This window comes from Bubalus bubalis, chromosome 20, assembly GCF_019923935.1.
Source record: "Bubalus bubalis isolate 160015118507 breed Murrah chromosome 20, NDDB_SH_1, whole genome shotgun sequence".
Classification (NCBI taxonomy): Eukaryota; Metazoa; Chordata; class Mammalia; order Artiodactyla; family Bovidae; genus Bubalus; species Bubalus bubalis.
The window spans coordinates 3,901,841-3,927,506 of record NC_059176.1 but is presented as its reverse complement, the minus strand read 5'-3'; the positions used below and the strand labels follow the sequence as shown (position 1 = coordinate 3,927,506).

Here is a 25,666-nt window from a genome sequence, read left to right as displayed (position 1 = left end):
AACTGGAGAAGGAAATGGCAACCCATTCTAGTATTCTTGCCTGAAAAACCCCATGGACAGAGGGGCCTAGCAAGTTACAGTCTATGGGGTCACAAAGAGTCAGACTGAGCAACAACAATAGCCAATTATCAATGTCGTGGTAGTTTCAGGAGAACAGCAAAGGGACTCAGCCACACACATGCTATGCTATGCTAAGTCACTTCAGTCATGTCCGACTCTGTGTGACCCCAGAGATGGCAGCCCACCAGGCTTCCCCGTCCCTGGGATTCTCCAGGCAAGAACACTGGAGTGGGTTGCCATTTCCTTCTCCAATGCATGAAAGTGAAAAGTGAAAGTGAAGTCAGTCGCTCAGTCGTGTCCAACCCTTAGCGACCCCATGGACTACAGCCTTCCAGGCTCCTCCATCCATGGGATTTTCCAGGCAAGAGTGCTAGAGTGGGGTGCCATTGCCTTCTCCGCCACACACATACATATATCCATTGTCCCCAAACTCCCCTCCCATCTAGGCTCTAACAGCCTATTTTGAATCCCTTCTTTTGAGACCAGGATCTACCTCTACCATCTGTGTTCCTGTAAATGCCACGGGAGCCAGGACACAGCACGGTTCCCAGCATCCCCTGGGAACATTCTACAACTTTTGGCTAGAACACTGGCTATGAGATGGCCCTCTCTAATGCGGACAAATGAAAACCAGCTCGATGGCCATTGAGGACCACACATGGTAGGTTTGCAGTGTTGACTCGTTTCTCCAGTTACTGTGGTTTCAAGGTCACTGGGTGGTAACTAGGTAGCTCTTCTGATATCTTGCCCTACATTTTCCCTCAACTCAAGCTGACCTGGTAAACACCTACCCTGACATGCACTGACTCTGTCAGATCTGCATTTCCATTTGCAGTCGACACCCCTACTAGCATGTTGCAGCTGCTGCTCAAATTCGGCATGTCCCAAGACTGAAATCACGTTTTCTCAAAAGCCTGCTCTCCATTCCTTATCCCCTTACATCCCTTCCTCATCATGAGGGTGCCCAAACTACAAACACGGGCATCAGCCTTTCATCTTCGATTCTGGCTCTCCCGCCTGAGCAAGTTGGCCTCCAGGGTATTTGGGGTCCTTCCTCCTGTTGTCATCGAGAGGCCTCACAGGCAGCATCTGGACCAGAATGAGAGCCTGGTTGCTCCCCTCCCCCAACACTCCTGCCACAATGTCTTCTAAAGTGCAAATGTGAGCCAGTCACTCCCCAGCTTAGTATCCTTTAGTGACCCCGAACCATTATACATTCAAAAAGAAGTCCAATTCCTTGCCAAAGCCTACTAGTCTTAATTAGAAGTCTTTGTTCTTTCACTCTCATCTCTGGCCATAAAAATACTCCTGTGTTCTTTCAGGATTACAAGCCAGGCCATTCTCACTCCAGACCTTGCAGGCTTGCCGTGTCACCATGTCACATCCTGTGATTACTGACTTTCTTGTTTCCACCCCCAAGGAGCTGGTGTGCTTCAAGACAAGGGTCACGCCTTGTTCACCATGGTATCCCTTGCACTGTGCTTTGCACACAGTGGGCATCCAACAAAATGTTTGTTGGATGAATGCCGGCAATACTGCATCAAGGGCTATGATACAAGAATACTGGTGACACAGACAAGTCTCAGGGGAGCCCCTGAGCCCCTTTAGAACTCTGTGGTCATCAACTACCAGTTTCAGAACTGTCCTTTCTGATATAGACTTACACTGGGTTTATTAGATTGTCAGCATATATGTCATTTTAAAAATGAAGTGTTATTAACCAGAGGCATTGCTCTACCCTCTCTCCACTTTAAACTTTTTTTTTTTTTGGAGAAACTATTAACCCACTTAAAAGACTAATCAAAAACCGTTTCTTCTGCACAAATGGCTGTTTAGGGCTGTGCAATTAACCTGAGGATATTCGTCTAAAGACACACGTTCAGACACCTGCATGCAGAACTTACTTTCAGGACCTCCCACGACACTCCTCACATTAGTTCTTTTTTTCTTCTTTTAGCTTTCTCACGGCAGAGCCGCGCAGGATAACCGAAAATGCTTTGCCTGGCAACTTTCAAGAGTGAAAACCCAGGCCTAAGAGAACACAATGGTTTCGAAGTGCCCAGATAAGATTCAGTTCCTAATCTTCACAGGTGAGACACCAACGGCCCCTGCACCGCTCACTCCTAGAGTCTTAATACCTAAAATATTTCTGCACTACACAAATTGCGGGAATATCAAAAAGTTAGCCCACTTCCCTTGGAAAATTCATCTCCCAAGAGCTATTAGCGAGGTAAAATGAACCACGTGATTCCTGGTCATAATGCAGAGATTTCTTCTTACGATCAAGCCAAATTAAAGAATAAAATAAAATCCCATTGGCAAAGCAGGAACCTGACCTGTCGGGTGGGGCCACCAGAGGCGGGGCCCCGGACCGGGGGCGAGGCCAACACAGGAGGAGGCGGGGCTGATCCGGGGGCGTGGCCAACACAGGAGGCGGGGTTGGCCTGGGGGCGTGGCCAACACAGAAGGAGGGGGCGGACCCCCTGAGGGCGGGGCCAACGCAGGAGGCGGGGCGGCCCCCCAAGAGGCGTGGCCTAGTGGGAACCCGCGAAACCGCTGCTCGCGTGGCTGCCGGGCCTCCTCAGCCACTACCCAGCGCCGCGGCGGCCAGGGGCCGAAGTCGCCGTTCGCGTCCCTCTGGCCGCACAAGTTATTGCCATCCGTTTCAAATGCGTCCCCTGCTCTATCTGTCCCGAACCTCCACAGCAGTCTCCGGTCTGTCGCCTCAGCCGAAGCCCCACACTCCCTCCCCAGCCGCCGCCGCTGCCCTGCGTGAGACGGACCCGAGCCGGAGCGCGGGGAGGGAGACAGAAGCCGCGCGAAGGAGCGGGGAGAACGGAGAGCGTTAGGGCACGTGAGGCGCCTCGGCCAATGGCCCGGTGGCCTGGAGGGCGGTGGGGCGGGGCGGGGGCGGGGCGGGGGCGGGACCGCGCGCTGGGGGCGGGGGCCGTGGTGGGAGGGGCCGCGAGCAGGGGCGGGGCCGGAGATGGGGCGGGGTGGTGCCCCGGGCTGGGGGCGGGGCCGGCGCGAAGGCGGGCTGGGGGCGGAGCGGGGCCGCGGGACGGGGGCGGGGCCGGGCGCGGGGGCGGGGAGAGCTCTGGGGGAGGGGAGGGGCGGGGCGGGCCGGGGGAGGGGCGGAGAGAAGCCGCCGCTGCCTCCGCCGCCGCCGCCGCCGCTGCCGCCGCCGCGGCTGCCGCAGCCTCTGGGAGCCTGGGAAAGGGGAACCGCGAGCGAGCGAACGACTCAGTCCCCGGGCGGCGGCGGCGGCGGCGGCGGCGGCGGCGGCGGCGGCGGCGGCCGGGAGGGGGAGGCGCGACGGCCGGGGCGGGGGAGGCGGCGGCGGTCCGCACCAGCCATGCCGAATAAAAACAAGAAGGAGAAAGTGAGTCGGGTCCCGGGGCCGCCGGACGGGGCGGGCGCGAGGGGCAGCGGGGAACGGCCCGGGAGCGGGGCCCGGCGGGGCTCCCGGATCGCGCGGGTGCGGGGTGGGGGCGGGGGGCAGCGGGTCCGCCCGGGGCCTCGGAGCCCAGGCCGGGACCGGCCGGGGCGTGGGGGGCGCGGCCGGGGTTGGGGGGCGGCGCGCGCGATGGGCGCGAGGGGGCAGGTGGGGCCGCGGAGGTGGTTGACCCATCCTCGCAGGCGCCTGGACAGGGGCTTCCGAGGCCGGGGTGCAGGCGTCTCAGCAGGAACCCTCCGGCTGGGGAGGAGGGCAGCGAATGGACCGGGCTTAATGCTTGGGGAGAACGGTTTGCCCTCCGGAGGGACACTCAGGGACTCTCAAATACTATTATTATCCTGGGTGGCGGCGGCTGCGACGGCTGTGACTGGGCTGCGTTTGCATACGGGTGGGGGGGGGGTATGTTTTTGCTTCAGGTGGAGCTCTGTAGCGTTTCAGAATCTCCCCGAATATCCTCGCTCCCAGAGTTGAGTGTGGGAAGGGGAAAAAAGGGTTGTGATGTGCATCTTTCAAGATGCCGAGAGCATGGTACAAATGTGCGTTTACCTGTTTCTGCTTCAAGTTTTGAGCGCCAGATAATGCAGACGAAGAAAACAAGGAGAATCTGAATTTTGGGTTGGCCGGTGGGTGTCACATCACAATCCTGGGTCTCTTAACCATATAAAGGAAGAAAGTCGTGATGGTATTGATGAAAACTATCAAAAGTCATAGTTAAAGTGTCTGAATACTTATGAAACTGCATTTTGGTTTATTTGATGTTTCACAGTCTAAAAATTGAGGAGCCTAATTGATTCTGCTTGATGTTTCCCAGGAATCACCCAAAGCAGGGAAGAGTGGAAAAAGTTCAAAAGAAGGACAAGACATAATAGACTCAGAGGTAACTATTCTTAAATATTGTTTCCATTTTTTTCATAAACACCTTTTTAGGGCAGGAAAACTGAGGGTGAGAAAATCTAGGCTCTTCTGAAATGTGTCCCTGTATGAGATATTTTACTCGTGTTGCTCATAGCCCTCCATTTTAGTTATTTGGGTTTGTATTATTTGTCTTTGGGGAAATAAGAATGTTTTCAGACCAGTTGTGTACGTCTGGCGCAGCTGGTATATTCAGGTTCACCACCTGAAATCTAGCAGCCCTGCTGTGGAGCCTGGCGTCAAGGACTCTTTCAAGACTGGGTTCAGGTTCCTTTCAGTTTTCCCATCCTCCTTCCTTTGCAAGGGGCCAGGTCTGTCTCTCAGCTTCCCCGGTGGCTCAGTGGTTAAAAATATGCCTGCAATGCAGGAGACGCAGGATCGATCCTTGGGCTGGGAAGATCCCCTAGAGGAGGAAATGGCCACCGACTCCAGTATTCTTGCGGGGAAAATCCCATGGCCAGAAGAGCCTGGTGGGCTACAGTCCATGGGGTCGCAAGGAGTCGGCCACGACTGAAGCGACTGAGCATGCTCACAGGCAGGTCTGTCTCAGCAGCTCGTCCTCCCCCTCCTCCCATCATCCTTGCTTTCTGGGCTGCAGACTTTGCTGTGTTTTTCCCTGTAAGTGTCCTGTCCCATTAGCCTCTGTCCCTCACAGTGCTGGTATATTTTGGATTTTCTGGTATTGCTATTTTTGTGCAATTGTCCGTCATCTTTCACATTGTTTTTCTTTGTATTGGCCAGTTCTGACTGCTTTCGCTTCTTTCCTTTGGGCTTATTGAGGAAGCTGCCAGAGTGCTTTGTGGGGACTGTGTCTACCTGGTGGGAGCGTGCTTTGAGGGTGTCTACAGAGCCAGTGCTTGGCTTCACCCTTTCTTCCTTGCAACCAGTTTAGCTAGAGCACCTTGGGCTGAGGGTCTGGGAGCCGCACGGACCCAGGCAGAGCTAATGGGTTGTTTTGAATCCTTGGTAGCAGAGAAGCTGCTTAATTTGGTGTCATAGTTCTCCAGAGCTGGACTGTTTAGGTCCCTAGTCTTATCGCCAATGACGGTAATTTACAAGTGTCAGACCCTTTCCTATAAGCCAAATTAGAATCGAGTTCAGTTCTGTCTGGGAAATAAGTTAACAGGCCATTATCTGCACTAGCCTTTTTTTTTTTTTTTTTTTAATATATATAGCCCCAGGTTATCTTTTCCTTACCATTTGGTACGTTCTAAGTCTCCCTCCTCTTCAGAAGGTGGTTTACTCCAGCAAATCTGTTGCCCTCCCCAAAGCAGAAAACAGAAATCCAAAAGGTTCCTTAAATACCAGTATCTTTGTGCCAGTCTTCCCCTGTTCTTCTTTTATAGCAGACAGTCACGTTTCACTGTGGCATTCTTGCATTTGACTTGGCTTACTTCCGTGTCACTCTTTTGACTAAATTGATTTAAATGAAATTTAGCTGCTCTGCAAAGGTATATGCCTTTTCTTTTCCCTTTTTTGGTTTGTTGCTCTTTCATTAAAACTGCTTAGTCTTCCGAGTGCTGCCCCGGACCTTTCTTGCTCGCATACCTGTCTCTGTTAGTGTTGCACACGCACAGATCAGTGCATATGGTTCATTTATTCCTGTTTTAATGAAAAGAACCTGACTGTAAGGATGGAAAAAGTTAAGTTTGAATCTGGAAAACAACAACAACAACAACTGCTCAGCAACTCAGCAATCCCAAAGCCACTCCTAAATCAAGTGTCTGTTTGAGGTGGATTGGGTTCTTAGACTGTCAGTGGCTTAAGAATCTTGAGGTGTGGCCTCCAGTGTCTTGAGTGTGATGCCCCACTTGTCTTTCTGTATTTTTTCCAGCGCTACTGTCTAAGAGCTGGAGCTACAGAGCTCGAAATTACCACTGAAAAGTACTGAAATGTTGGGCCCTTCATTGCTTCCTCCTCAGGATCCCAGAGGCAACATGGCATATTAAGCCTGACACTTGGCAGGTCCTGGGTATTTTGCAGGAGCACTAGCCGAGGCTCTTCTGTGCCTCTGAACTCTGGGTTGGCCATTGCTTTCCCGCTGTTGTCTCTCTCCCCTCTGTATTCTTGTCCATCTTCACTTCTAGTCCCACCCCCTTAGCCAGTGCGATTTACTCACACGGGTGAATGAAACCATCGCACACTCTCTTCCCCTCCTGTCTGCCGATGTTACTTTGAGCTGGAATGTTTTAACCTGAACGGTTCACATGGGTTTATAGTTTCCCCCGGGCTTCCCTGGTAGCTCAGTCGGTAAAGAATCTGCCTGCAGTGCAAGAGACCCAGGTTCGATCCCTGGGTCGGGAAGATCCCCTGGAGAGGGAAATGGCAACCCACTCCAGTATCCTTGCCTGGAAAATCTCATGAACAGAGGAGCCTGGTGGGCTGCAGTCCATGGGGTTGCAAAGAATCACTTACTTACAGTTTCCCACGCTGCTTTTCGAACCTTTCAGATGTCACATCACCTTCACGGTCGGCATTGGCTCAGGTTACCCTGCAGACACACCTCCATTAGGACAGTTAGCACATCCTGGACCTCATAGCCCGAGGGGTACAGAGCAGGTGCTCGTCCAGGGCAGACAAGTCATCCCGACCGAGAACACTTAAAAGAGCTTGGCCTGTGGCTGACTCGGTATACCAGCCACTTCAAGTGTGGGGAAAGGTCTTTATACAAAGTCCTGGCTGGCGACAAGCTGGCCTCAAGGAAAACAAAGGAGCTGGTGGCTAGCATCGCAGACCGCTTTGGTTAGAATGGGGGCCATTTAACGGCATGAGTCTTTAGCAAGAACATGAAGTCCTGCAGGCAGGACAAGTGTGGCTGGGGCAGTGCCTCGGCCGGGGGCTCGTGAGCACAAACGCTGACCCCGGGTGCCGTCAGCAGTGGCACCTAACTTCCGTGGCCCTGGCTCCTCATCTCTAAAATGACTTGGTGAGTTTCACATTTGACCATTTTTAACTGCATGGGATAGATCAAGCGTGACCCCTCTTGAAAGTTTTCCCCACAAGATATATGGCCAGGATATATCTCCCAGGGCAGCAAGATACCATTAAAAGTCATAACTGCTGCTGTATAACTTTTGTCTTTTAGTAGAAATTTCTACTCCTTGACTGACCTGTATTTGGTACATCTTTGATTTTTTTTCTTTTTTGCAAGTAGATTTTTTTTTTCCTCCTTAGAAACAGAATGGTTAATGTTTGACTTGCCTTTCCATAAGTGTCCTGGGAATCAGTTTCCACCCATTACTTCCTGCTGGTTTATTTCAAGCATGCTTTTAAGGAGGGAGGACACAGATGAGTTCACGGGGACCTTGACCTTGTAGACCTGTGGCGATTGACAGAGCGAACTTGTCCCTGAGCAGCTGTCCTCAGTCAGCATCGAGTCTGTAGACACATAGCTAGGCTCATTGGATGAGCGTTTAGAACCCTAATAAACCGCTTGGAGAGTCCCAGAGTCCACTGCAGAGGATCAGACCACGCGACTATGTGCTTTGTTATCATTATTTCAATTTGTGTACTGTGTCCAAAGTTACGTTTTTAAAAGCGTCGATGCTTTCTGTAAAGAGATTGGTTGTAAGCACATTAAAGGTCGTTCGAGTGTTGTTCTCTGGTCGTGTGTCTTCCTTATCCTGTTTCAGCTCAGTTTTGTTTGAAAGTCTCTACAGCAACTCTTACATAATATCTGTTGCTGAAAGGAAAGCTGAACAGCCCTCTCTCCTAACCTGTGAGCTTATTCTGTCCCCTTCCACCTTCAGCAGTAGCTCGTCTTCCTCTCTGTGACCTGTCCCTTTGCATTCCCCACCTGCTCCGCTCAAGGTTCCTGAGACAGGAAGCCAGACTTGCTGGGGTCCCGTCGGCATCGGTGGTAGAGTCCTGTTTTAGAAATTTAAACTGAAATTTTAGAGATGCTTATTAATTCATCTAATAGTGACAGTAACGCCTGTTACATGTTAACAGGAATAACGTTTTTGTGAAAGATGCCTGTCCATGAAAAGTTTTTTGACTCTCCAGTCGCGTGATTTGGTAGCAGGCTTTCTGAGCTGCATAAGGTTGGAGAAGGACGGCGAAGTGGTTGTGCTTTCAAGGGGACAGCCATGGTCCTCCCCTCCTGAGAGGAGAGTCCCCACCTCCCATCCCCAGAACACCAAAGCCTCTGTGTGGAGGCTGAATTCTCAACTCAGGCTCACTGGGGGCTTCCCGTGCCCCTTCTCCCATCGTCATCTTACCGATTTTTTCCAATACAACCGCAAACTGGCCTCCAGGGACACTCGGAGAGGGCTCCAAGGAGGAGTACTTTAAAATCTGTTTTGATGGGACTTCCCTGGCTGTCCGGTGGTTAGGACTCTGTGCTTCCACTGCAGGGGAATCCCTGGTCAAGGAACTAAGATCTCTCATGCCGCTGGGTGGGGCCGAAAAAAACAACTTGTTAAAAATTCTTATGTAATTATTTTGTTGTTCATTGTTCAGTCGCTAAGTCATGTCCAGGTCTTTGTGACTCCATGGACTACAGCACGCCAGGCTTCCCTGTCTTTCACTATGTCCCAGAGCTTGCTCAAGCTCGTGCCGTCCAACCATCTCACCCTCTGCTGTCCCCTTCTCCTTTTGTCTTCAGTCTTTCCCAGCATCAGGGTCTTTTCCAGTGAGTGGGCTCTTCACATCATGTGGCCAGAGTATTGGAGCCTCAGCTTCAGCATCAGTTCTTCCAATGACTATTCGGGGTTGATTTCCTTTAGGATTGACTGGTTTGATCTCTTTGCTGTCCAAGGGACTCTCTACAAGTCATTTTGTTGGGAATGGGAATTCCGCATCATCATTGCTTAGGGCCCAGGTGTCCAGGAAGAGGCGGCTCTACAGAGAGGATGGTCGGGTTGGTAGGATGTGGGGTCTGGAGGTGCCAGGAGCGCACTGTCCTCAGGGAGTAAGACTCCCTGAGCTATCCCCTCTCTAGCGCCGGCTCCTGTCCTGTGCTACAAGCTGGACACTTGGTGGTCACAGAGTGCCTCCCACCAGAGACCCGCTGCTCTTGAGAGGGCAACCCAGCCTCAGCACTGCAGCCATGGGGGCCAGGTGCACCCCTGTGGTGCCGCCCGTGGTGCTGTGCACTCAGGAGCTCCCCCGGGATCCTTGGGCAGCCCCACTAGGTGCCAGCAGCTCCCCATCTCCGGCCATGACAAGCAAAAATGCCTCTTAACGTGGCCCAGTGTCTCTTGGAGGCCAAAATGGCCCCGTGTCGCAGCCACTGCTCTAGAAAGCTCTCTGCACAAATCACGCACGCTTGCTTGTGAGTCGTGCCTGGCACGTGGATGGGAAGAGCTGTGCTCAGATAGAGGGGCACCCACACCCCTTCATACCCTTCAGAATTCATGAAGGTCCCTGAGAGCTTTGACTGAGGTGGGCTATAACTATGTATTTCATATCAGAAACTAAAAGAGAAAATTTTTTGTTATGCATTAATTTATTTAATACCTATACCACACCTATGGCGTGTTGACATAAATAGAATATTTTTCATCAGGAATTACTATTTACAAAAGTTCACCAGGAAAAATGGCATTGCTCTGTGTTTCTGCAAATCCCTGTAATATCTGGCTTAACTGAAGATAGCTGGTCTCCTGAGTCTGTGCCTGCATTCTGTCTGTTTTGATATCATATGTCGGTAGCAGGCAATGGCACCCCACTCCAGTGCTCTTGCCTGGCAAATCCCATGGGCGGAGGAGCCTGGTAGGCTGCAGTCCATGGGGTCGCTAACAGTCGGACACGACTGAGCGACTTCCCTTTCACTTTTTACTTTCATGCATTGGAGAAGGAAATGGCAACCCACTCCAGTGCTCTTGCCTGGAGAATCCCAGGGACGGGGGAGCCTGGTGGGCTGTTGTCTATGGGGTTGCACAGAGTCAGACACAACTGACGTCACGTAGCAGCAGCAGTCCAGTAGCCTGTGAGAAATCAGCAAAATGATGGTTATAAAGACAAAGCATGTCTCAATGTTACCATAAAAATAGGAGACCCCCCCCCCAGGGGCGTCAGGGAGCCCACTCGGAGACCTGATGTTTAGACTACTCCTCTCATCCCTTTCCTGCTTTCGTCTTTGTATCTCCAACTCAAGTTCATTTGTTCTGAAATTTAGAGGAAACTTTTTCTCACCATCCTGCAATGTGTTTTTTCCCTGTCTTTTCAATTTGCATAGCAGTTATCTGCCCTGCCAATTGTTTACCATGTATAGTGCCTCGGACAACTTTAATTTACCTGAGATTTACCTCCCCACTAGACCGAGACCTCGAGGCCAGCGCTTTAACTGGATTCTTCTTTGCACTTGCCAGATGTGTTAGGACCTGGAGTCAAGAAGTACTTGTTGGTGGATTTTGAAAGTGTTCAGGAAGGAAGAGAGCTTCGAATCAATCAGCTGGCTGTTTTCTTTCTGATTCTGTAAATTTGAAAGAAAAAAATCTCTCTTGGTAAGAGGCTTATTTATGTATCGCCTCCTTGATCATCTAAGGGAATTTTAATGCAGAATTTTCATTCAGTGTAATTTGTTTCAAATAAATAGCATTATATTAGAGCAGAAGATTGGGCCTTCCCAGTGGCTCAGCAGTAAAGAATCCTGCAACGCAGGAGCCACAGGAGACACAGGTTCAAACCCTGGGTTGGAAAAATTCCCTGGAGGAGGGCATAGCAACCCCCCCAGTTTTCTTGCCTGGAGAATTCCTTGGACAGATAAGCTGGCATGCTACAGTCCATGGGGCCACAAAGAGTCGGACATGATGGAAGCACCTCAGCACACACACACACAAATCTGAAGCTTATCGTCTTAGGTGTTTTTTCTGATGTTTCTAAAGATTCTTGTAAAAGGTTTGGTTGGCCCTTGGATAACATGGGGGTTGGGGTGACTGTTTGCACAGTCAGAAATCCCAGCATAACTTAGAGTTGGCCCTTCATATCCACAAATCTGGGGTGCTTTATCATTCTTTTTACATTTATTTTGGGAATATTTCTCAGTAGCTCATACGTATTTTGTAAGTTGTGTGTGTACATGTATAGAAAGAGACAAAAGTTGGAGTGTGTCTTGTCCTGTTAAAGGCGCTGGGGAAGACAAGAGGGAGGCCCTCGTCGTCGCCCGTGAAGCGTGTTTTCTGTGACTTGTGAAGGGCCACAGCTGTTGCTCTCAGACATTGAGTAGAATTGGGGGTAACTTGGCCCCTGTCGTCCCGCTGAATGGATGGGTCGAGGTGGGGCACGTTCTTGTAAAGAGCTCCCCCTACAGCCGTGGGCGAGGAAAGCAGAGGGTTTAAAGCAGACCCAGGAGCCCCCGAGCTCACGTGGGACGGGGGGTGTGGCGGTGGACGTGGGGAGTGCCTTGTGGGTAAAGCCCGCTGAGGTCAGTGAGCACCCCTCTCCTCTTCAGTAAAAGCTCCTCTGCCTGACGAGTTAGCCTGGAACTGACTTGTATGAGATAACAGGAAGCATCCCTGTTTGTGGGAGGTCCTGGGTCAGCCTTCTCCCAGCGAGTGCAGGCCCGGAGCCCTGCCCACGGCGGTGGCGAGGTCACCCCCCCGGCGAGGAGCGCAGGGTGAGTCAGTCTGCAGCAGCATGAATCACGGGGATCTTTTCCTAAGTCACAGGGAAAATTCCTCTGAAAGATGGCAACTCTCACAGCGTCTCCGGTGTTTCCTTAAGTACTGGGCACTTGCCCAGGTCGGGACACGGTGCTGTCTGGCTTGGCCCAGCATTCTGGTAACAGCCTGGCGTCTTCCTGTCCGCCGGTGGTGTTGAGCCAAGTCTCCCCAGGCCCTGCTTGTAGGTCAGCTTCCAGAACAGCAGCTGCTGAGACGTGTTGCTTCCCAAACCCCGGGCACGGCGTCATCTTCATTTTCTCCACCTGGGGGCGGGAGAGAGCCGGCCTAGAAGTAAACGCTCCAAGAGGGGAGGAAGAAAACCTCTCAGTTGGAGGACTTCATGTTTTCCTCTATCAGGTTGGAAGTGTTGGTTGCTCAGTCGTGTCCGACTCTTTGCAACCCCATGGACTACAGCCCGCCAAGTTCCTCCATCCATGGGACTCTCCAGGCAAGAATACTGGAGTGGGGTGCCATTTCCTTCTCCAGGGGGGTCTTCTCGACCCAGGGATCGAACTCAGGTTTCCTGCATTGCAGGCAGATTCTTTAACGTCTGAGAAGACTTTATCATAAGTGAGTTTTTTTTTTTATATTGATTTATTTGACTCCAGCAGCTTTAGTTCCCGCATGTGAGAGCTTCCCTGCGTCATGTGGGATCTAGGTCCCTGACCAGGGACCAGACCCATGCCCCCCTGCGCTGGGAGTGCAGAGTCTTAGCCACTGGACCACCAGGGAAGCCTATATGTGTTTTTTAAAGATGAGCTTGAGCAAGGCTCTAAAGGGGCATTGTGTGTGCATGCTAAGTCACTTCAGTCGTGTCCGACTCTGCAACCCCATGGACTGTAGCCCACCAGGCTCCTCTGTCCATGAGATTCTCCAGGCAAGAATACTGGAGTGTGTTGCCATTTCCTTCTCCAGGGCATCCTCCCGGCCCAGGGATCTAACCTGTATCTATTACACCTCCTGCGTTGGCAGGCGGGTTCTTTTGCCACTAGCACCACCGAAGGGGCGCTGCTGCTGCTAAGTCGCTTCAGTCGTGTCCGACTCTGTGCAGCCCCATAGACGGCAGCCCACCAGGCTCCTCTGTCCCTGGGATTCTCCAGGCAAGAACACTGGAGTGGGTTGCCATTTCCTTCTCCAATGCATGAAAGTAAAAAGTGAAAGGGAAGCCACTCAGTCATGTCTGACTCTTAGCGACCCCATGGACTGCAGCCCACCAGGCTTCTCCCCATGGGATTTTCCAGGCAAGAGCACTGGAGTGGGGTGCCATTGCCTTCTCCGAAAGGGGCGCTAGTTCTGACCTAAAGCTGGTTCTGGCCAATGGGAGTAGCAGTGTGCCTGGCACCACCAAGACATTAGACCCAAGAGTTAGCTGCTCGACACACGCAGCTAAGTGTGAATTAACAAAAAATAAATCAGATTCAGAAGTTCAGTTCCTCAGTCACACCAGCCGCATTCCACGTGCTCAGCAGCCACATCTGGCCATGGGTGCCCTGCTGGACAGCACACAGGGAGCAGTTCCCACTTCGCAGGAAGTTCTACTGGACAGAGCAGCCTCAGACCCCAGCAGTAGCTTTCAAAATAATTCCAGTGTGAGCGCTTTGAACTTGTTAGCTGTCACTCTTCTTAATATAAAGGATCAAACCTAGGATTAAATTTAAGAGACAAGAAGACATATAAACTGACCAAAAGAGCAAATGGGTAAAATTAGAGAAAAGAGGCAGGTGACAAGGGGAATGTGAGGTGGGAAAGAGGCCCCGCCTACCTTCTAAAGCCCCACCCCTGATACTCAGCCCGAGGCCACGCCCTCCCCATCAGGGTGGACCCAGGGAGTGGACCCAGGGCGGCCCCGGGGAAACAGCAGCCTTATGTCCTTCTCGTGTTTCTTTTTAGACATTTATCTTCATTTGTGGGTTGCAGGTGGCGGGGATCAAAACACACTTGGTTTTAAAAAAAAAAAGAGTCCAGAAGTCTGCAGTTTCGCATTTTCCTTGATCTACTCTGAGCCCTGCATCCTAGAGCAGAGCTAGTCTGGTTCCTTCCAGATCTAACGGGCGCAGTGCTGCATGCTGAGAGAGAGAGCCTGGGCTCTGAAGGGCAAGGCCTTTCTGCTTTCGGGGTGAACCTCATCTCTCCCAGAGTCATCTTCCTCCCCTCAGCTAGCATTCTCTTGGTCTCTTGTCTCTCTCTTTCCTTCCTGACACATTGTCTTATTTTATTCAAATACCAGTCTGCTCACACATGGTCCAGGAACACCCACAAAATTGTTGTTCAGTTGCTCAGTCGAGTCTGACTCTTTGCGATCTCAGGACTGCAGCACACCAGGCTACTGTGTCCTTCACCATCTCCTGGCGTTTGTTCAAACTCATGTCCTTTGAGTCGGTAATGCCACCCAGCCATCTCATCCTCTGTCGTTCCCTTCTCCTCCTGCCTTCAGTCTTTCCCAGCATCAGGGTCTTTTCCAGTGTGTCAGCTCTTCACATCAGGTGGCCAAAGTATTGGAGCTTCAAATTCAGCATCAGTCCTTCCAATGAATATTCACGGCTGATTTCCTTTAAGATTGACTTGTTTGATCTCCTTGCTATCCAAGGGGCTCTCAAGAATCTTCCTCATCACCAATTCTTCGGCTCTCAGCCTTCTTTATGGTCCAACTCTCACATCCATACATGACTGCTGGAAAAACCATCGTTTTGACTATATGGACCTTTGTTGGCAAAGTGATATCTCTGCTTTTTAATATGCTGTCTAGGTTTGTCATAGCTTTTCTTCGAAGAAGCAAATGTCTATTAATTTCATGGCTGCTGTTACCATCCGCAGTGATTTTGGAGGCCAAGAAAATAAAGTCTCTCAATGTTTCTATTGTTTCCTCATCTATTTGCCATGAAGTGATGGGACCGGATGCCATGATCTTACGTTTTTCAATGTTGAGTTTTAAGCCAGCTTTTTCGCTCTCCTCTTTAACCGTCATTAAGAGCCTCTTTAGTTCCTCTTCATTTTCTGCCATTAGATTGGTATCATCTGCATATCTGAGGTTGTTGATATTTCTCCCTGCAGTCTTGATTCCAGCTTGTGCTTCATCCAGCCCAGCATTTTGCGTGATGTACTCTGCATATAAGTTAAATAAGCAGGGTGACAATATACAGCCTTGACGTACTCCTTTACCAATTTGGAACCAGTCCATTGTTCCATGTCTGGTTCTAACTGTTATTTCTTGACTTGCATACAGGTTTCTCCCATCTCTTTAAGAATGTTCTACAATTTGTTGTGATCCACACAGTCAAAGGCTTTAGCATAGTCAATGAAGCATATGTAGACATTTTTCTTCTCTGTGATCCAGTGGATGTTGGCAATTTGATCTCTGGTTCTTCTGCCTTTTCTAAATCCAGCTTGTACATCTGGAGGTTCTCAGTTCACGTACTGTTAAAGCCTCTCTTGGAGGATTTTGAGCTCTACCTTGCTAGCATGTGAAATGAGCACAGTTGTATTGTAGTTGGAACATCGATGTAATAAAGCAGATATAATCACATATGAAAGATTGGTCTTCAGACATCATAACCAGTGATGCCACACTTGCCCACAGTCTCCCCAACATAAATCCACAGTCATGCCTTGGTGGCCACTAAGCCATTCACAGAGCTTCCTTAACTGCACTGTCTGAAGCTGCCAGTCTTAGCACTGTGGACAGTGCTAAGCTCTAAATAGCTGTAGAGATCTCAGCAGGAGATGGAGGAACCAGCTCAACCTTGGCATAGCACCCAAGCATGGCCAGTCCAGGCTTTGAGTAAGTCACAACAGCTTTGACCATGCTGCGGCCTACCCGCAAGGTTACTGACAAACTGGGCTGCGGTTCTCTGATGGAAAGTCCATCGCCCCGCCTGGCCAGCCGAATGGCCATCGTGTTTTACGTTGCAGGCTTCTGTTCAGTAGATGCACTCAGTCACCCAGCAGGCACGTTCTGAGGCCCCGCTGTGCTGAGCACCGCCGCAGGTGCTGGGGATTCGACGCGGGACACAGCAGGGCTCCCGCACGCGTGCAGCTTGCTTTCAGTGAGTGCCGTGTACTCTCTTGTATCTAAGGGGCAGCTTTCAGTGAGTGCCGTGTACTCTCTTGTATCTAAGGGGCAGCGGTCGCACTGGTGTGGGACCGCCTCGTACTGGGCAGAGCTGCGGTCCCGGGGCTCTGGACACCAGCAGCTCCCGCTGGTCCTCGTGACACCGAATCCAGGTGTGTCACATGTCCAGACACCCCTGGTGGGCAGGACCACCTCTGGCTGCCCTGTGCTGGAAGCCAGGAGGCTGCTGCAGGTGGTCAGGGACAGTCTCCCCAGGGAGACGAGGGCAAAGGTGAGACCTGAGGGTGGAGAAGGAGCCAGAGATGCAGAGATCTGGGAAACGGTGTTCCAGCCAGAAGAAGCAGCTAGTACAAAGGCCCAGGCAGGAGGGAGCTGGGTGTGTCCACCAGAAAGAAGGCCAGCCGGGCTGGAGAGAAGTGAAACACGTCGAGGAGGAGTTTGGAAAGATGGCGCACAGGCTCACCCAGCAGGCTCTCAGGCTCATCCGCGGCATCTTGGATTCTTACTCTAAGATGATGGGGTGAGCAGGGACGTGAGATGATCCGACCTAAGTGGTTCCAAAGACCTCTGCACCTGCTGGGTAGGAACCAGAGGGCGGAGAGTGGGAACGGGGAGGCGCGAGAGTGGGACAGGGAGGCGCAAGAGTGGGAACAGGGAGGCGCGTTTCAGGTTGAAGACCCAGCCCCTCAGATGCCGGGGTTCCTCGTCCACACTTGGGAGGATGAGGCTGGGCCCGGCTGGCCATGAGCACTGCAGTTGGGTGGGCTTGTCAGCTGACCGCTGGCTTTACAGGCCTGAGCTGAGAGCTGGCGCTTGTGGCTTCTGACCCCTGAAGGAGAATGCAGACAGCTGTGCTCTGCGGGGCCGGCTCCTACCCCCGCAGCCTTCGTTTTTTCCTGGACAGTCTGGTTTCTTCAGAGAATGCCTTTCTTCCCTCACAGACAGCTGGTTCTCCAGTGTCACGGACACGCGGTTCTGTAGCTGTGGATGGTCAGCGTTCAGTCCAAAAAGTAATCTCCTTTTCTGCCCCATATCTCTTCTTTTAAAGTTTGTTTTGTTTTGCTTTGTTTTTTGGCCATGCTGCGTGGCATGTGGGATCTTAGTTCCGCCCCCAGGGATCGAGCCTGTGCTCCCTGCGTTGGACACACAGTGTTAACCACTGGACCGCCAGGGAAGTCCTTTCAGCCCCAAACTTCACTCCTGCGCACACTGCCCAGAATTTCTGAGTCTGGGGGCTCTGTGGAAGCAGGTCACCTGCCTTTTCCCGCCAGCCTCACCCGCTGTGTGGTTTCCAGAGCGAGGTTGCCCCGGTCTTGCTTCGTTGGCCCCACCCCTCCGTCTGCTTTCTACTCTCGAGACATCTGGGGAGTGAACGCTGTCTTGTCCTTAGATGCCCCAGCGACTCCTCGTGCAGACCTTGTGATTGGAGGTTGTAACTTTCCGTGCCTTCATCGTCACTTGTTTAAGACTTACACCGTTAAGTGTGAGTGCAGGCCTGACCTCCATCAGGAAATTCTCTTCTGTTCTTCCTTCTTTCTCACCCCTCAGCCAGGGGTTGTTGGCAACCACTCATTGCTGCCATTGTAGCAAGTGAGCAGCCATGGCCAGTAGGTGAATACATGGGTGCGGTTGTGTTCCAGTAAAACTTTGTTTGCAAAAACAGGTAGGGGGCCAGATTTGGCCCATGGGCCATAACTCACTGACCCCTGGCTTAGTGGACTCCAAATCAGGTTCAGTGCCTAAGAGAAACCCTTTGGTGAGGGCACTGATGCTGCTGGTGAGTTTCTGGGCTCTGCTCTGAAGCCCGTGGAGACTGTGCTCTGTGAAAGAGATATGCCTTTGTCTTTGATCCCACTCCCCACCTAGATGCCATTGAGAGGCCAGTGATTTGGCCCTGCTCAAATAAGCGATAAATGTCTTTCAGCTAATTGTGAATTTTTTGAATTGCAGCGTTTGAATGGCAGGAAAGAGGTGCTTGTTTAGGAGTGATCCTCTATATGGGGAAACATCTAGGAATGAGGCTTTATCACAAATCCAGTTGTCTGTTTTGGTGTTTGAATGAAATAGAATACTGAGAAGCTGACAAATACCCATATATCTGCTGTCCACATTTTTCTTCACTCTGATTTTATGGGGGTGCAGTTGCCTGGCTGCATAGAAAGTTGGGGATTTGGGCATATTGCTGGGTCCAGAGACCTTCAGGCTTGATGCACCCCACGTTAGAAACTGCCGGGGACCGCTTTTCCTGACGATGAGGAAGCCCTTCCACCTTCCAAGGTGCAGCCTGGGCTGCTTGCAAGACCTGGGAAGGGGGGTTCTCGTGCCCCCAGCAGACACGCCTCTTGCTGTGCCCCTCCCTGGGGGCGCAGCGGTGTGCAGGGGCTGGGCAGGGGCGCCTGACAGACTCCCCCTCCAAGACCCCACTGCCAAGGCCTCGAGGGTCCCGACAACCGGCAGTGATAGATGCCCCGCCCCCCAGAGTCCGCACAGCCCTGCGGTAAAGAGGCCCTGAGCTGAGAAGAGCGGGCCTGGCTCCCACTTCACTGACGGGTCTTCATGTGAGTCTCAGGGCATCCCGAGGCCCCCACGTCCCACCTGGAAACGCAGCTGCCTCTGACGTGGGCGTCAGAGGTGGGCGTCTGCACCCTCGCTTCAGAACCTCCAGAGCCTGCTGACTTGCAGCGACGTCCAGTGGAAGGAAAAGGGCAGCTTTTTTGATTAATAATTCTGAGTTTGATAAACTTCCCATCAGGACTTCCCTGGCGGTCCAGTGGTTAGAACTCATGCTTCCACGGCCGGAGGCGCAGCTTCCATCCCCAGTGGAGGAACTAAGATCCTGCGGGCCACACAGCGCGTCCAAATATTAATAATAATGATCATTTTCCATCACTGATCCAAAAACAAACGAGGCTGAAGCCAGTCTTGGAGCACCTCTCGCCTCACTGAGTGAATACATAAAAACAAAACTGCCCATCACCTCCTTTCCCGGAGTGGCAAAGAAAGGAAGAAGTTAGTGTGCTTAGATCTTACCCAAGTCAAGTAGCTTAGACAGTATCATTCTTCTTTAGAAAAATTTCTTGTAATTCCAAGATGGACAATCGAGTTTTCATTTTGCGTGTAAACACCTAAACCAGGGAAGCACCCCGTTGTCCGTCACCGTTGAGCCGACACGAGCGCCTTCTCGCGCCAGAGCCCCGAGCAGACTTGGAAGTGCACACCCGCGACTCCAGGGCTGCTGTGAGTGAGTCCATCTGGAAGGAGGAAGGCCCTTTGGGAGCGCAGGGTTAGCGGCTGTCGTGTGTTTCTCTTTCTGTTCCACACCGGTTCCTCCCTTGTGCGTGGCTGGCACTGTCCTTGACATGAGCTGGCATTCATAGTTCAAAAGTCCAAGAGCTGCCAGTCTTCTTTTGGAGGGGAGACCACCGTCCCAGCGCCAGACCCTGTTTAGAGGTCAGTGGGGGATCACAGGACAAAGAAGCTCCTGGTTCTGCCTAGGGTGAGGGCAGGGGGTTCTGTAAACAAGCCAAAAAGGAACAGATGACATCCTTTTTTATATGTGGTCAAAGATACCCAACAGGAAGCGTACCCCTGGTGACGCTTCGTGCGCCCTCCGTGCTGCGCAGCCCTCGCCACCGTCTGCTTGCAGACATCGTCCTCACCCCCGAAGGGAAGCCCCTAAGCGGAGCCTTCGCTTTTCACCTCCCCCACTGCTAGGCCCTGACAGCCACTCACCTGCCGTCTCGCCGTGGATTTTCCTGTTCTGGTTGCTTCTTACAGATGGGATCATACAATATATGGCCTTTTGTGGCTGGCTTCTTTCATTGCACATGGTGTTTTCAAGGTCCATCTGTTTTGCAGCCTGTCTCTGTACGGCACTGCTTTTCGTGGCCGAGTAATACTCCGATGTGTGGATATGCCATATTGTGTGTTATCGTTTGAGAGACACGTGGGCTTTCCTGCCTTTGGTTGTTGTGAACAGTGCTGCTGTGAATACTGGTGTGCAAGGTTTTGCTTCAGCACCACTTTTTCAGTTCATTTGGCTATATACCTAAGAGTGGGCAAAAGTCCCTTTTGCCAAGTGAGGAAACATTTTCATAGGTTCCAGAAATTAGAATATGAGCATTTTTTGAGGGTCACTGTCATCAGCCTATGTATATACATCAGCCCTATAGTCAGAAGTTCGGAAGAAGATGCAGGGAATTAGGTGTATCTGTGAAATCTCCAGAAAAAGAGCATCGCTGGGGTGGGATGTAACCACAGACTCCGGAGGCTTGTAAGCGATTGAGTTGTTTTCTAGTAGTGTGAAAGAGACTATCCCAGAGCAAAACTTGCCTTTCTCATGTGTATTTTTCCCTTTCTAATTGTGCTATAAACTACAACTGTTTGACATACATATTTGTTTTTGTCTTCATTTTGGAAACAGATTCCCAGCAGGAAAAACAGCCTTATTGCTGCCCCGTCTGCAGTGTCTAGTAAAATAAAAGTGCCAGCCCCTCAGCCCATAGTGAAGAAAGACAAACGGCAAAATTCTTCCAGGTTTAGCGCCAGCAATAATAGAGAACTTCAAAAACTACCGTCTTTAAAAGGTAATTTTTATTATTCATCTTTTGAAAGTTAAAGTTTGCCCACTTAGGGGTAAGGAGCAACGTTTGGATGGTTTGCTAGCTTCTTATACTTTTGCTGTGTTTAAATTCTGTAGGGTTATTTTTTCTTCTTTATTGAGTTTTTTCAGGTTGAATGCCACTAACTTAACCAACTAATATTTCAAATTACAGAGCTGTTTACGATGAAAATGTAATCGTGAGTACATTACGGGTGTAAAATACTTAACACACACAGAGCAAAGACTTAAATCTTTTCCTGTTCATTGTAATTCAGCTAGCCAGTTTTCTTTCAAGTAATTCTCCTCTTTCGTTTGTCTTAGAACTCTGGAAATCCAGAAAGGAGTTACTGCAAGTAGAGTAATTGTAAAAACTATGGTAGAAGCGCTTCATTGTTCTGGTGCTGGAGAAGTAAGGACGATAGCAATAGTCTTTTACGGACTTTCTCCTTCTGGGTCACTTGGGGATTACCTCTACCAGGGGTTTTCTGCTTGAGGTTAGTCAGGGAACAGTGCTCTTTGCTTCAAGTTTCCCCCCAAAACAGCCCAGCCACCCCTTTCTGTCTGGGGGGTATTCAGTCCCTGAAAGTGCTTCTCTAGGAGATTTTGAGGTCAAAGTACATAAAATCTTACTGGGGAAGCAAGGTAAGGACCCCAAAGTCAAATATGAACCTCTGAAAAGCTTTATGTTTACTAACATGTAAGACTAGTGTAATAAAGCATCAAACATTTTTCATATTTTAAATTCCTAACAGTGGGTCTTCTGTGGTTAATTTTCCTTGTGTATGAACTTGCAGCAGGAAGCTTGTCATCTTTACAGGTGTGTTCCCGTGCCTTCCACATTGCAGGGCAGAGAGCCGGAGCTCAGTATAGATGTTTGCGGGAGAGAGGGTAGATGGAGAGAGGGTGGATGAGGAAGAATGGATGGAGGAAAGGAAGGGAGGATAGAGAGGGGGGTGGTAGATGGAGAGAGGGTGAGTGGAGAGGGGCAGGGGAGAGAGGGTGACTGGAGCCAGAGAGGAGTGTGTGGGGGAGGGTGGATGGATGGAGGGGGTGGAAGAGTGGGTGGAGGGAGGGATTGATGGATTCATGGATGTACTTCTGACCCCTGACTTGCTAGGGATCCAGGCTCTCGTCTCACTGCCGTCTGCAGAGCTTGTGTCTGGCTTGTATTTCGTTTAGCTGTGTAGCAGATAGCGTGCCTAGTAAGTCCTTCTGGAGGAGTCTTCCCTCCCCAATAGCATGCCTTTCTGGTGCTGTTCAGCCATTCACAGACACCATGTGGAACACCCCCACACCAGCCCTGCTCTAGGCTCTGGGGGTGCCCCATCCAGAAAACCTCAGGGCCTGCTCTGCTGGAGCCAGCGCCTCCCCCACCAGCGGGACCCCCGGGAGCGAGTGAAGGGCCGCCTGCTGTCCCTGCTCCTGGGGCCCTGCAGAGGCCCGGCCAGAATCTGCAGCTGTCCGGGGTGGACAGGCTTCCCACCGCTGTGCTGAGCCTTCAGGCGCGGGAGCTGTCCCCAGGACCTGTCCTGGCTGGAGGTTGGCCCCTGCCCACGAGGCTGTGCCCTGCCAGGCCGACCCCTTCCCTTCCCGTGCCAAGAAAGACATACCCACTTAGCCCGAATCTCACCCTGGCCAAGCCGTACCCCTCATCACTCTCGTGTGGTGAGTCTTTCCTGGCTGTTCTAAAATATTAGTGCCTCTGTAAGCATGTCAGAGCAACTTTTGTCTGGTTCAGAAAAAAATAGGAATTGACTGAAATTACATTAAAGATATAATTACTGGCAGAATTCTGTTTTTATGATACTCTACCCATCTAGGACAATGGCACGCTGCCTTGCTTTTTCAGCTCTTGTTTTCTGACTTTTCATAAGGTTTTATGATTTTTCCTGGGATTCTTTACCCTTGCGTTAAATTTCCTCCCAAGTGCTCTCTAGGTCTTGTCACTCTTGCATTGTGTTTTTTCCATTTATGCTTCTAAATTCGTTCTTATTAATCTTATTTGCCGGGGTCCAGCCCCGGCTGATCCAGGGTATTCGAAGCGGGGACGGCGTCGGCGACTTATTTATTTATAAATATTTATCAAAGATATAAAGAGTAATAGAATAAGGATAGCTCAGTAGGAAAATTCAGTGGAGAAAAGAAGCTGAAATAAGGATAGCTCAGTGAGGAAATTCAGTGGAGAAAAGCAGCTGAAATAAGGATAGCTCAGTGAGGAAATTCAGTGGAGAAAAGCAGCTGAAATAAGGATAGCTCAGTAGGAAAATTCAGTGGAGAAAAGAAGCTGAGTGGCTTGGTTTACGCGGAAAATCAATATAACCCGTGACACCAGGTTAGCTCTGACCACGGAGGCCGCAGGCGCCCTCTCGAATAGCGGAAGGTGCCCCACCTTAGACACCTTCTCGAGTGGGTCTTAGAAGCCCAGGCAAATAAATGGTCGCAGAGGACATTCACGCTCCAGATGGACACTCAGCTGGAATTTGGGAGAGAGAGTGACATGGGGAGACCAAGTTTCAGTGAACAAGGCCCACACTTTATTTTCCAAAGTAGTTTTTATACCTTAAGGTATGCATAGAGGATAATGGGGGAAGGGGTAGAGCCATGCAGCAAGCCAGGCTTTCTTCCTTATCATATGCAAAAGTTCAGGTGATTGACATCATCTTCTGGCCAGGAGGCCTGTTAACATTTTAAGAAACTTATCTTTCTCTAAAGGTGATTATTCCAAAGTCAGGCACCAGCCTTCCAAAAAACATTGGACAAAGCTGCATTTTACATTTCTATACACCCATTATATCAATCAATACACTGCCAAGGACACAGTAGGTAAGGAGTATGGAGACTTAGCAGCAAACATTGGCCCAACAAGTGAAAAACCCTTCACCAATACAATTTCTAATCAATCTTTTAACTACTCAAAGCAATCTGTGTTTAGACAGTTTAGAACATCTCCTGTCTCTCACAGTTGGGAGGCTCTGAACAATCACATGTGGCCGGAAAAACCTATTCAGGCAGGCTAGAGGATTTCCAAAGGAGTTTGTAGGTTAAACACTGTCACACCCAGGAATTATTAACTGGAGCTGTAAGCTAACTCTTTTTTCAGAGAGAGGTAGTGGGGGACAGCCCCCCGTAAAGTCAGAGGTGTAGGTGAAAGCACAAAGCAGAAAGTAGGCAGACTCTGGTTTTGGGGGTAGATGCTCGAGAATTTCCAGGGGGACTCCTGAGGCTCGATCCCGCCTTTGCGTATGCCGAGCCTCCTTCCTCATGACCTTTGTCATGGGCGGAGTGCCTCAAGCTGGCTCCCGGCAGTGATAGAATTCCAGTTGAGCTATTACAGATCCTCACTCAATATGCAATATGCCGGCTCCCAGCACTTATTAACCAACAGTGAAAAGCTGTTGGTTTTTTAATACTTTGTTACTCTGTCACCAAATTTTCTTATTAATCTTAGTAATGTTTTTGTTAGCATCCGTATATATGGTCCTGTCATTTGCAATTAGGTATTTTTCTCTTCCGGTATCTGTACCAGCAAATACTGGTGCTTTTAGTTTTATTTTGCCTTCAGCCGGGACCAGTAATACACAGGTATCAGAGGTGAGAGCCTGCCCCCTATGGCCTCCCATTGGGTGAGCGGCTTCAGCTTTCCCTCGTTTCTCTTGAAAATGGCCCTCAGTTCAGTTCAGTTCAGTCGCTCAGTCGTGTCCGACTCTTCGCGACCCCATGAATCGCAGCACGCCAGGCCTCCCTGTCCATCACCAACTCCTGGAGTTCACTCAGACTCACGTCCATCGAGTCAGTGATGCCATCCAGCCATCTCATCCTTTGTCGTCCCCTTCTCCTCCTGCCCCCAGTCCCTCCCAGCATCAGAGTCTTTTCCAGTGAGTCAGCTCTTCGCACGAGGTGGCCAAAGTACTGGAGTTTCAGCTTCAGCATCATTCCTTCCAAAGAAATCCCAGGGCTGATCTCCTTCAGAATGGACTGGTTGGATCTCCTTGCAGTCCAAGGGACTCTCAAGAGTCTTCTCCAACACCACAGTTCAAAAGCATCGATTCTTCAGCACTCAGCCTTCTTCACAGTCCAACTCTCACATCCATACATGACCACAGGAAAAACCATAGCCTTGACTAGACGGACTTTTGTTGGCAAAGTAATGTCTCTGCTTTTGAATATGCTATCTAGGTTGGTCATAACTTTCTTTCCAAGGAGTAAGCGTCTTTTAATTTCATGGCTGCAGTCACCATCTGCAGTGATTTTGGAGCCCAAAAAAATAAAGCCTGACACTGTTTCCACTGTTTCCCCATCTATTTCCCATGAAGTGATGGGACCGGATGCCATGATCTTTTCTGAATGTTGAGCTTTAAGCCAACTTTTTCACTCTCCACTTTCACTTTCATCAAGAGGCTTTTGAGTTCCTCTTCACTTTCTGCCATAAGGGTGGTGTCATCTGCATATCTGAGGTTATTGATATTTCTCCCGGCAATCTTGATTCCAGCTTGTGTTTCTTCCAGTCCAGCGTTTCTCATGATGTACTCTGCATATAAGTTAAATAAGCAGTGTGATAATATACAGCCTTGACATACTCCTTTTCCTATTTGGAACCAGTCTGTTGTTCCATGTCCAGTTCTAACTTGTCCAGTTGCTTCCATGTCCATGTCCAGTTGCTTCCTGACCTGCATACAGATTTCTCAAGAGGCAGGTCATGTGGTCTGGTATTCTCATCTCTTTCAGAATTTTCCAGTTTATTGTGATCCACACAGTGAAAGACTTTGGCATAGTCAATAAAGCAGAAATAGATGTTTTTCTGGAACTCTCTTGCTTTTTCCATGATCCAGCGGATGTTGGCAATTTGATCTCTGGTTCCTCTGCCTTTTCTAAAACCAGCTTGAACATAAGGAAGTTCACGGTTCACATATTGCTGAAGCCTGGCTTGGAGAATTTTGAGCATTAGTTTACTAGCATGT

The 25,666-nt window shown here is 50.4% G+C and overlaps 1 protein-coding gene across 3 annotated transcripts in view; it reads left to right on the top strand.

Moving 5' to 3' along the window:
- Positions 1-3,229: 3,229 nt before the first annotated feature.
- The window catches only part of PPP2R5C (protein phosphatase 2 regulatory subunit B'gamma), a 142,291-nt gene continuing 119,854 nt past the window's right edge, over positions 3,230-25,666 (top strand). Inside the window, exons 1-3 of one of the 3 annotated variants that reach the window (XM_044933066.2) lie at positions 3,230-3,442; positions 4,329-4,394; positions 20,529-20,691. In XM_044933066.2, coding sequence (XP_044789001.1) covers positions 3,416-3,442; positions 4,329-4,394; positions 20,529-20,691 — 256 coding nt within the window. In that variant the 5' untranslated portion in view covers positions 3,230-3,415. The remainder of the gene's footprint in view (positions 3,443-4,328; positions 4,395-20,528; positions 20,692-25,666) is intronic. The other 2 variants (XM_044933049.2, XM_025271050.3) reach the window with 2 other exon arrangements.